This window comes from Nannospalax galili, unplaced genomic scaffold (genome assembly GCF_000622305.1).
Source record: "Nannospalax galili isolate Female #2095 unplaced genomic scaffold, S.galili_v1.0 scaffold406, whole genome shotgun sequence".
NCBI lineage: Eukaryota > Metazoa > Chordata > Mammalia > Rodentia > Spalacidae > Nannospalax > Nannospalax galili.
Window position 1 is genome coordinate 1,585,284 of NW_008357033.1, and position 12,712 is coordinate 1,597,995.

The 12,712-nt window shown below is 40.4% G+C and overlaps 1 protein-coding gene across 3 annotated transcripts in view; it reads left to right on the forward strand.

Annotated features, from left to right (window-relative positions):
* Grm7 (glutamate metabotropic receptor 7) overlaps positions 1-12,712 on the forward strand; it is a 998,867-nt gene that overhangs the window by 598,403 nt on the left and 387,752 nt on the right. For all 3 annotated transcript variants that reach the window (XM_008854801.2, XM_008854803.1, XM_008854802.2), the window contains exon 5: positions 6,317-6,457. In XM_008854801.2, coding sequence (XP_008853023.1) covers positions 6,317-6,457 — 141 coding nt within the window. The remainder of the gene's footprint in view (positions 1-6,316; positions 6,458-12,712) is intronic.

The window sequence follows — 12,712 nt, forward strand, 5'->3', positions numbered from 1 at the left end:
TTGATAGGTTCTCCACAGAGCATTTAGCACAATGGCAGAGTTAAAATGTATTAAAATGAGTTTACTAGAAAGACAGAGAACAAGGACCTTCTCCCATACCCTGGCCCATCATCTCATCTACCCTTCACAGTCCACTGTGATCACCAAGTACTTGGTAACTGAAGTCTTACCTTGTAAAATGTCCAGAAAAGAGAAATTCTCACTTTATTTTTCACCCTTGTTGACTGTTCTAATTTGTTTCTCCATTGCTGTGACAAAATGCTCTAACCAATACCAACCTGGGGAAGAAAGGTTTTATTTGACTTATATCTCCCAGGGCACAGTTCATCAGGGAGCCCAAGGTTGGAACTCGAGACAGGAACATGGAGGCAGGAACTGGAGCACAGGCCATGGAGGAACGCTGCTCACTGGCTTGCTCCCCTGTCCCACACTTACCTGTTTTCTTATACAACATAGGCCCACCTATACAGGGGTAACACCACCCACAGTGAGCTGGACCCTACCACATCACTCAAAAATCAAGAAAATGTCCCACACACATGGCCACAGGTCAGTCTAATGGAGGCAATTCCCCAATTGATGTTTCCTCAACCCAGGTGTGTCAGATTGACGCTAAAGCTACCCAGTACATTGACCTTCAACATCTTGAGCCATTCTAAATCAACACAGTGGATATGTACATGCTGTAGAAGAATGGCCTGTAGGGCTTTCCAGAAGAAGTGATCATTTCAGTGTCAGTAGGAATGATGTTAAAACTGCTGACATCCCTGGGGCTGGGGAGATGGATCAGTGGTTAAGAGTGCTTGCTGCTCTTGAAGAGGACCAAGGTTCAGTTCCCAGCATCCACTGGCAGCTAATAACTGTCTTTAAATCCAATTACAAGGGATCCAACATCCCCCTCTCTTCTGACCTCCATAGGCGTGGAATGTATTTGCTACATTTACATATGCAAGGAAAACACTCATACACATAAAAAAATGAAATAAAATCTTAAACCTGCTGACATCCATAGGAGAAAGGAACTTGGATTCTCAAAATTTTATGTGGCTTACCCTTAATATTTAAATTCTACAAAACTGCCTATAAGGTATGTACTTGTGTGTTCATTTGATAGATGAGGAAACTTTGGTGTCATTATAAGTGTTTTCTAAAACACATACCATAATGAGCAATTAAAAAGGAATAAGGAAGAGAAACTGTATAGTTCAATGAAAAGAGCACCAGAAACCCATAGAAATGACTTAGCACAAAGTAAGCTACATTAAATGGCTAGAAGTTGGCAGAGCCAGGAGGCAAAAATCCTAACCATCTGCCTTCAAAGCTAGGGCCTTGAGGCCCGAGTATCTCATGGGTACAGTCTATGCTATTAAACTCCAGTTTCCTGAGTTTTCTCCCACCCCTCCTCCTTGTGTGACCACGTTAATTTCAGGTGAAGTTTATCCTCTTGTTACTGTTACTGTTGTTGTAGAGGCTATATATACTAGCACATTTTGTTGTCACAACAATCTTGTGGAGATGATATTATCATTTTTCCCTTTTGATGAGATTTGAAGAATTGAGAGTAACGATTAGGTCATTTGCTCAAGGTCATCTAACAAGCAACAGGCCTTGCTAGAGATGGGATGGTAGACTTCCAATTTCAGTGTCTGCTTTTAATCTTTTACCATCAATTGAATATATATTATTTACATTCATCCTTTTCCCATATAAGTAGATTCAGATTACATAAATGCCCTTCTGTCTACCAGGCAGTTTAAAGGAGTGAGGAATAGAAGGCATGCTGGCATTGTATAATATGCAACAGCACTTGGGAGACATTTTCTAGAATAATGGTGCAGACATTATTCCCTCTGCCTCATCCATAAACACTTCCCATGGGATTGTTTGTTCTTTGTGGAATAATTTCCATTGTAATAACTCTTCTTTGTTTTCTCAAAAACAATGGCTGGGTTCCATCATTCTCATCAGCGCGTACCTGCAGAGAATTCCTGAGTGCATCTCAGTCTCGCTTTGTCCCCTAAGATAATCCAAAGTGATTCATATTCCCTTAACCCAAACTATTCCAGTTAAAGTTTCCAGTAACTTAGGTAGGAAAGGAGAGGATGAGTAGGTCGCAGACCATCACATCTAGGACTGATGATCTGGAGTGGGGACGTAGGTATGGAGATCCAGGAGGAAGGGTTATCACAGTGAAACGCCACACAACATCAGAGTCAAGGGTACAGGACCCCCAGTTCTTTCAACCAGGTATCTAATATTCATCCTCTTGAGATAGCCCTTGAATCACCTGCTGTCATTTAGGATTCTGTCTAGATGAGGTTTCCCAATGTATCTCCTGAGTGAATATAATGCTAAGTTCCTGAGATCTGACTAGACCATTCCCCTAACATTCAACCAGTGGATGTTTGTTGGAAGGGTTTGGAATGCTGCCTCCATTCTACTTGTCCTTGTGTTTGTGCCAGTGGTGTGCTGTTTTCATCTCCTCAGTGCCAGGACTGCTCTTCTGTAATCCTAGAGAATTTAGTGATCCTTGGGGGTAAAGAAGAGCTTTCCCTTCTTCACTCCATTCTTCCCCACCCTTCTCTTTCGTCCTTTCCTTCCTTCTTTTTATAAGTTGCTTCATCCACCTGATCCAAAATCTCGTGTACTGTAATGAGCAGTGTGTTCTTTAATTGCTAGCACATCCTTCCTGAATAGGGAACAGAGCAGGAAAGCTTAAGAGCCCCTACGCTTACCCTGCATTCTGGCTGTAAAGTGGAGATCTCAGGTGCTGACTGCCATTGGTACTGAAAAGGAAGTGCCTCTACCTGCAGTGTGCTTGTTGGATTAGAGAAAGTAATACTCCTGGTGGCTGCACATTTCAGAGGGTGTTTTGGATGGCAGGAATCCCCTTGTGCATGTCAGCCTCCTTCTGTCCTGTGACCTCCTCCTAACATCCTGGTAACTTCCCATGTTAACCATGTAGTGAGACCTCCCTTTCCCTCTCAGCTAGAAAGGTCACCTCAAATAAATGTCATGCCCAGGATGATCAGACCCCTATTGATTTGCATCTTGTCTTGGCCACAAATTTCAGGAGGCATCTGAAGGTAACAATGCGTGTTGAAAGGGGAAGGGAACCAAGTACAGTTTGGACTACCTGCTGAAACCCTGTTCCTTTTCTGGTTGTTCCGCGTTAACTTCCAAAATTACATCAGTGCTACTCAATGAGTACCACAGTGGGACTACCTTCAGAGTAGCTCAGAGATTAGCTTATGAAAGGAAACTTGTAGGCTCAGCAAAAGGAACAATTTCACATTAAGAATTCCATCTGCTTCATATAAAATAATTATATTTTTTTCTTTAACAAAACTTTGATTCTGTTTCCCTTGAATCAAAACTCTGGTCTTAGTGCCTTGGTTGTATTTTAAAACAAAGCTAATCTTGCTAATTGTACTGAGATAGGTGTTCAGATCACTATTCTCAAATCTAGTAGGGATGGGGAGAAAGCCTCATTTCACTATAAAGAGAGAGAGAGAGAGAGAGAGAGAGAGAGAGAGAGAGAGAGAGATTATTACTTATCCCAATGTCTTCCTCTCTCTGTCTCTCTTCTCTGGCTACCCTGGCCACTAAAAAACTTATATGAAGAATCCTATTCTTAATAGACCAATGGAAACTTTAGGCTATGAAAGCTATAATGACAAATCATGAGTGGGGGCTTAGAGTCATTAGGCAAAGGGGAGACTTTGACCCACCCCACATCTGCAGCTCCTATCTGTTAACAAACAGCTGTGAAGAATGCCTTACTGAAAGCTACCAGGTATATTATCAGGCATTGTAAATACATGGCTACAATAAGATATCTGTCAAAACCTTGACGCTCTCAGGCATGGTCAGTTTCCTTCTCTCTGAATGGAAGCGAGTAGAGAGAACTAACAGGAATCACATCTTTTTCTATAGCTCTGGTAAAGAGACAACTGGATTGTTAAGTCCTGTAAGATGTCTGACTCAGCTAAACAGAGACAAGTCAGCAAGAAGTGAAGAGCCTAAGTTAATAATGCTATTTTATCTTTGCATTTGCCTCTTAAAGTTTTCTGACAGGAGCTGTTTCTGAACCTGAATTACCCCAGCATTGTCAGACCATGAAGCTATATACTTTATTGATTTATTTCCCCATTTCATCACCTGACCACATAATGATTTCATTCTTTTGTTGTTAAACCACTGGTTTTCCCTGTGGTATCAATGGTTCCACGGTGGGGCATCCTCTAGGAAGAAAGAGAAAGCCAAATAGTCTGTCTGTCACAGGAAAATTCCCTAGGAGCTATCTGGACCTTTGGGAGGTATGAGAAGCTCCTAAGATGAGGACAAATGAAAGCCTAGGGTTCCCCACACACTTCAATGAGTCTGGTATCCATATCCCCTGCTATTATCCAAATGATCACCACATTTATCCACACAGCTTTATAACATGTATGTCAGAAGCATGTGTCTAGAACCAGGTACCCTAGGAGCAAATTCTTTTGAGTCTTCATTTCTACCTTCAAAGTATGAATAAAAGTATTACATGCTTCCTTTGTTCATGTGACCATGAAAAGATCCTATTAAATACTTTCTGTGTTTGTAACCACTGATGCAATTTTATGGCATAAAGGAAAACTGGATATTTTATGTGGCTATAAGTCCCATCTTCTATGATTCTTGACCTTCAATTCTGTGAGTTTTCAGTCTTTGCATTTTGCAGATGGTACTTTACGGGCTGTGAGAAGGGGCTGTGTCATTTTCATTTCAGCAAATAGACAAAATCAACAATGTTAAGTGTAGATCTACCCATGTTTCTATGGCACAGTGACATTAGAAAACCTTGGGTTCAAACCTTAGTCCTTGTGATATTCTAAATCTGATTATCTGATTCTTTTTTATTTATTTTTTTAATCCTTTGATCCTTATGAGACCCCATAGCTTCAGTGAGATGTTTGAAGTTCCACAGTCCTTAAGTGGTCACTAGAGAACTGCTCAGTTCCTGACCTCTATACTCTCTGCTCATCTGGATAGCCTGCGACTAGCATTGAGCTTTGTGTTGGGCTTCTCTGTGGCCTCTTTTAGAAACTTATTTCCAGGACTGGAGAGATGGCTCCACAGTTAAGAGTGCTCACTGCTCTTTCAGAGGACCTGAGTTCAGTTCCTAGCACCCACATTTGGTAGCTCACAATGGCCTGTGGCTGCAGCTCCAGATCTGATGCCTTCTTCTGGCCTCCCAAGGGTACTCACCCACACATTCACACAGACGCAGACAGACAGATACACAGATACAGACCCATGCACAAATATGAATAAAAAATAAATCTTTAAAAACAAACACAAAACCCTTTTATTTCCATTTAGACTAGAAAGTTTCATGCTGGGACAATATGACAGAAAGAGATCTTAAAATGATATTCCCTGGTGAGTGGCTGAAATAGGAAAGAATGTAGACTACCAATGGTAGTTATCCTTGGACATGCTGTAATTCTTTTCTAAACTTCTATTTTCTCATCTATCAAGTGGGAATAATAAGTATTGTATAGCCTGTATAGGAAAGGAATCCTCCAAGTGAAGCACAGCCTGCCCTATAGAAAGCCCTGAAATGATTTGCTATTATCTGGACACGATGATAACTGTGCATTAGTTACTTTCCTCATTGCTGCAACGAAGCACCTGACTAAAGCAACTTGAAGAAAAGTTTCATTGCAGCTCACAGTTGGAGGGTGCCATCTGTCATAGTGAGGAAGCCATGGCAACAGGACTTGGAGGAGGCAGCTGGTCACAGTGTCACAGTGCATCCACATTTAAGCAGCAGGGAGTGGTGAATGCTGGTGCTCAGCTTGCTTTCTCTTCCTTGTTCAGTCTGGGGCCCCAGCCCAGGGTATAGGGCTGCCCACAGTTAAAGTCGGTTTTCCCACCTCAGTTAACCTGATCAAGACAGTTCTCCACAGGCATGCCCAGAGGCTTATCTCCTAGGTGACTCTAGACTCTGTCCAGTGGAGAGTGTTGAAGACATTTGTTCCTGACTTACTCACTAGAAATATAAACCACTTTTTGTTGATTACATCATTCCTAAGGTCTTTGATGTGAGTTTCACTGTGAAAATGGTACTTGTAGACCACACCTCTCTGTTATAGAGTGAACTAGGGATTTATCCATAGATTATCCCTGCAATTTATTTTTTATATTCATCTTTCCAATTCTGATTGGCATAAAGAAGTATTTAGTATACATCCCATCACTGGTATTTTTTATTTCTACACATGTCAGCAGTGACCTCCCATGAGCACTGACCTTTCCTTTTAACTCTGTTTAGGGTTTGATGCGTATTTTACATCTCGTACACTTGAAAACAACAGGAGGAACGTATGGTTCGCTGAGTACTGGGAGGAAAACTTCAACTGCAAGTTGACGATTAGCGGGTCCAAAAAAGAAGACACCGATCGCAAATGCACAGGTAATTTCATTCCTGTTGTCCTTCTCTGTGACTTTATGCGGCTGGCGTTGAGATGTCTGCATAGCTGACAGAAGGGAGCCTGGCTGGAGACAAATTGAAAAAGTAAATTGAATTTTACTAGATTGTTCAGAAAACAGAACAGGAGTATAAGTCTTGCAGGTCAAGAGAAGTACAGACAAGATTGTATTCTTTTCTGCCTGTCCATCTCACAATAATTGACATTTCCACTGTTCCTTGAATTCAGAAGGATCTTGTTCCTTCAAACACTCCTGTTGATAAACATTAATTCATGTTTCAATGGGAGAATGAAGTCATTTTCACATAAACAAAAGTCCCTACAAAATTCCATACCAGCACTAGGGTGACTACTTACCATAAATATAGCACAGTATATCTGATTAAGATCACACATTGCCTGAATAAAATAATGAGTATCCTTAATGATTTTTATAATGTATAAGGAGTCACTGTTGATTAAAATATGTTTAAAATATTCACTCTTCCTCATATAAATTCTTAAGTGAAAAGTACATTTGCAAATAGACAAGGAAAAACATAGATTAATTCATTTATTCATTCACAAATATTTATCAAGCTATCTTTTCTGCTAAACACTCTGTTATGTATGGGTGGTCTGTCTGATGCATTCAGGGACTCTGCTTTCATGAGGATAAGAGTCTAGTGTGTGAGGAAGGGGAAGGCCTTGACATTATTCTCATGATCTCTCTAGCCAATGTGTCATTATAAACTAGAAGACGGGAGCTGAATGGTTACAAGGATGTGTAACAAAGGAATTTCACTCACACTGAAGGCACAAGCTTTCTCCAAAGACTTCCTGTTGGAATCAACATCTTTGAATCAATACCTGAAAGTAGATAGGCATCTGCTAACTAGAGAAGAAGGAAAATTGGTGTGGATTCACTGAAAAAGAATTAACATGGAACAATGGGCTGGAGAAATGGCTCAGCAGTTAAGAACACTCATTGCTCTTGCAATGGATCTGCTTTCAGTTCCCAGCACCCACATGGTGGCTAACAACCCTCTGTAACTCCAGTTCCAAGGAATCCCATGTCCTCTTCTGTCCTCTGTGGGCATTGCAGGACCTGGGTGCACTTACATACATGTAGTTAAAACACTTATACACGAAAAATAAAAATAATGAATAAAATATTAAGAAAAAATACTTGAACGAAGTATAGAGAATATGGGGAGAATGTTTAAGTTCAGGCTGAAGGTGTCAAGAGAATAGCAGATACTAACTGTTTGGTTTTTTAACTTTATCCTGACTGTTAACTACTGAAAGATGTTATACAATGATATGATGGAATGTTTGGTCTTAATACCTAGATCTTTGTTGAACTATGTTCCCTACCTCTACACTCTAGAAGCCTTCATCATTTGTGACTTTGAGGTATGCCAACACCCCAAAGTGCACTCATATGATCGGTTATACTTGAGGACCAGAGGGCCATCCTCAGCACCTCATAATCCCACACTGGAGAGTCAGAGACCAACAGATCCTCACATTCACTGGTCAGCCATCCTAACCTAATTGTCAAGCTCCAGACCAGTAAGAGACATCATCTCAAAACATAAGATGATATGCATGCTAAGAACACCATAGGATATTAGGATACTTAAGGGAAAGCCTTTCCCTCAAGGAGTTTTCTCATATGATACAAATAGATGCTTAAGTAGAAACATGAATTCAGAATCAATAGTATGCATACACTGGAGGCAGGGTGGTTAACTAGAATGACAGAGTACAGGAATGAAATACTTTACTCAGAACACAGAAAATGTTCTCAGAAACATGGTCTTTCAACTGTTGGAGAGAAAAGGAACAAAATTAATTCAATGTTGAACAGATCTACAGATCTAGGTGATGCAAAGCATTCAAGCAGAAACTAAAAAAATTACTTTATCATCTGGATAATTTGTCTATAAGACAGGGAATGCTTGAGTGTGCCTTAGTATACAGATGATGGATGACAGTTCTCTGAGTTCTGTCTGATATCTGACATTCTATAGAATGGCTGCATGTGGAATAGATCATCAGATGGAACTTGCGTGTTCCTATCTAAGGCCAAGCTTTATCTTTTTGCATGTTCTAACCCAGGGCGTTCTATCAAAAACCTGATCATGCTGAATTCATGCTGATCATGGGGAATTCAGATTTATAAAAACAAATATGGTCAAACTACCACCTTGCAGAAGTAGAAGAAGTGTTTTGTGTCTTTCTGTGATACTCTTTCCATGTGCACAATATGTGATCCATGACTATATTTACTAAATTACCCCTCGCCTGTAGTTATTGACTTGTTCTCTTCTTACGCATTCCTTTTTAATCAGACAAGGATCGCTGAGGGAAAATAACTGATAGAATGCACATGTATTAAAAGCATTTGCTAAGATGGCTTACATGATAGGGGCTGAGGGGACCATCAATGGCCATCTGCACACTGCAGAGGCTGAGAACTTGGTGGCTGCTCACCCCTGGAGATGGATGCCTCAGCTCTTCCAGTCTGGTGCTGAAGGCCTAGAAACCTCCTGGAAAGATGCTGGTCTTCAGTCCATGTGGAAGTTGAAGGAAGCTACAGTCTAGCATCAGTCAAGGATGGCAGCAGCAGCAGCAGGGGGACATGCACTTGATCAGAAGCAAGGCAGCCAGCACCGCTTTTTCTTTGAACCTCTGTGTATCTGAAACCACTCCTTGTAGAGGTCCCTCTCCAAGGATGAGTTTTATGCTCTTAGTTAGTTTCTAGAAACACCCTCACAGACACATCCACATGTGTGTCTTCTACCTCATTCCAGAATCTGTCAAATTGACAATCAAGGTTATCACCTCTTTCTTTCAAGTTCTCCTATAGGAAAACATACTATATTAAGTGGAAGCAAATACTGTTACTCTTACTATTGATTTTCTAGCTGGTGAATAGAAGTAACGGAAGGACACATGAGTTTTCTTTCTTCCTTGTCCTCATTTTAAATAATGTATTTATTTTTATCTTATTTGTATGAGTGTATTGCCTACATGTATGTAAGTGCACTTGTGTCGTGCAATGTCCATGGAGGTCAAAAGAGGGTGTTAGATACCTTGGAACTGAACAGTTGGACAGTTGTTAGCCACCCTGTGGGTTCTGGGATTCAAACACAGGTCTTCTGCTAGAGAAGCCCATGCCCTTAACCACTGAGCCATCTCTCCAGCCCCCTTTGTCCTCTTTTTTTTTTTCCCGAACCAACTAAAGCTCTATGTTACCTTGTTCGCATTAGAAAATACTATTTACAGTATCTCAACATTTAGACACACCTCCATCATGGAAGTAGAAGGTGGTGGGAAAAGTTAATCTGATTGACTGGTCTAGAGGGAAAGAGGAATTGGAATTGGCAGAAAGATATAAGATTCCTTGGTAGTGATATGTTCTTGAGATCAGGATGAGAAACTCAGTCTTAGCCGAGGAAGAACATGAACAGGCAAAGGACACAATGCTGGGTTTAAACATAAGGAGGATGGGAGGGAAAGCTGCTTGGTGACCAGATTTTGAAACACTTAGAAATGATTATGTCAGAAAGAAGTATCCAGGGAAGGAGACCATAGCATTATCTATCTGGCATGCTCAACTGAGAGCACAGAGACAGTAAATGCTTTTGTCTGAGGACTGCAGAAAATAGCCCCCTCCATACATTACTGTGATTGGGCTCCATTTAAGAATTAGAAAGTCAACATCAGGTATGGTGGCACATGCCTGTAATTGCAGCTCTTGGGAGGCAGAGGCAAGCAGAATTGTGTGAGATCAAGGTCAGGCTGATTCACATAGTGAGTTCCAACTGGGGCTGCTGGGAGACCCTGGCTCAAAAAAGAAAAGGAAAGAAAAAGAAAAAAAGAAAAAGAAGGAAAGCCTTCTATTCTGGATATGAGTACACTTAAAATATTTTTCTTCTGAACTGTGTGGCCTCTTCAGTTGTAAGGCATTCTTCAAGCTCCAAGCAGACCAAGATATCAACATGGAATTACTCATCTAACACAGCTTTTGAAGTGAGCAATGAGATCTTTAGTGTTTGGAGGAAACAGATTCCCAGCATTTAGTGTTGTAGTAAATTCTAGAATCTTACACAAGTAAACTATGAAAGGAAAAATAATTGTTAAAAAACTATTAAGAGAGAATAACCTTTGCCTTCTGTATAATCTGTGGGTGAGAAGAGTCAGAGATATAGCAAATGTCCTGAGAAACCACGTAATCATCTTTCTTGTGTATTACCACATTTATATAGTATGTATCAGGCAAGGAACACTTCACATTGTTCCATATTTTAAAGATATTCCAAATTTCCTAGATACTCAGTCTTGAAATTTCTCAACTCTGAGATCTAAGTATCTTTCCGTTACCTTCCCCTGCATTTTTTTTTTATTCTCACCGATAGACAGCAAGCATTGGTAGCAATGATCCTGCTCATGGCTTCTTCTGGCTACTATCTTGGAAGGGGATATGCAGCTGAGCAAGCGTAAGGTGGTCCAAGCTTTTGTAGAAGACAGGGGCCTCGTATGATGGGTGTTAATACCATTGATGGTGTTTCCAAGAAGAGAGACATCATCTCATAGAGACAGTCTTAGGTCAATCGGCACACTAGGAAGCAAAGCCCACTAAACAGTTTGATGAGGTTCATCTGTTCTTCAGAATCAGAAAGATCTTGTTTGATGTTTTGGGTTGTGCTTGTAATCTTTGAATCCAAGTTCACAAACTGAGAGTGTTCTTCTTGAGACATGGCAAAGTACTACTAACACGTCTGGTCAACCTCTTTTGGGAATGAAGCCTCTGTGGAGAGCTGAAGAAGAGAAGAAAAATGAAATGTCTCTCAAAAAGAGACAGAGGCCATGTCCAATCAGGAAAATGTCTCTCCAAAACTAGTTATTGGTTTCTGCATCAAGGAAGCTAGAGTTTGCCACCAAGTGCTATCCATAACTGTATCTGTGAGAGATCAGACAATATTACTTAACTTTTCAAAACCATTCCCTATGTTTGGAATGAGGAGATAAGGGGGAAAGTCCTCTGAAGTTGCTGTGGGGATTAAATTAGATAATTCAAAGTGCAGAAACTGAGGTGATAAAACCACCTAGTCCCAGCTCATGATCACTATAAATTACCCAGTGTTTTAGGAATGCCTTTACGTATAAAGAATTCATGATGAACGTATTGTTTATGAGTCCTGAAGAAGGCATAGATGAAATTTCAATGAGAAAATAAAACCAGAGGTTTGACTAAATGTGTAGATATAGCCTATAAGCAGGAGCTGTTCATGGTGTGCACATTGTATGATGATATAATAAGGTTACCAAAAAGTTTGCAAATAGGCATGATGCTGTGCCAGGCTCTGAGTGGAATATATGATTCATGGTTTAAGGAAGTGGGTCACAATAGCAGCATGTATATACAAGGCATCATCTGGCCCTGAGCTTGCCCAAATCCTCATTTCCCAGATTTGGCCCATTTTCCCCAATGAGTGGTTTTGTAGGCTTGTTGAGGTATCAGTTCTCAAATGCACTCTTCCAACTCAGTAGGATGTTCCAAGAATCTGTATGTGTTATGTCTTATGGCTTGCACAGAACATTTGTCTAAGTAAAATTACTGCTCTGCCAGCTGCCACTTTGTGCCACTGATTCATCAGAGGTATCTACTCAGTGAAAGGAAGGACTCAGCATTTAGGAATCTATTATCCTATGAAGGGACAATTTGACTGAGAGATTTGTTTTCCTTTGGAGATGACAGAGGATAAATAAATTGGTTTTATAATGTGTGTGTGTGTGTGTGTGTGTGTGTGTGTGTGTGTGTAATTTGTAGCAGCCTGTTGTATTTCTTCCTTGTGTTTTCAGGTCACACAATAGGCAAATTCTGTTTTGACTTCTACCCTGAAGCAATGTCCTGTCCGCTGTGCAAATATGACAAGGGCTGACTAGCAGTCTCTGTGGAATACTTACTGTTTACTTGAATTGTGTTCAAGACATCATCTTTCTTTGTAACCCTGGTGGCCTGGTCTTCTTTGTGTTGTCAAGTCTGGTCTTGAACTTGAATAAATTCTGCCTCAGCCTCCAAAGTACTTGGCTTCTAGATATGCACCACCACACCCAATTTTGAATATCCATATTTTACAGAGTCAGAATCTGAAAACTGAGTTATTCTCAAAGTTAATAGTTTAAGTAAAGGTCTCTTCTTTTTATTTATTTATTTATTTATTTATTTTTTAATATTTTTTTTCTTA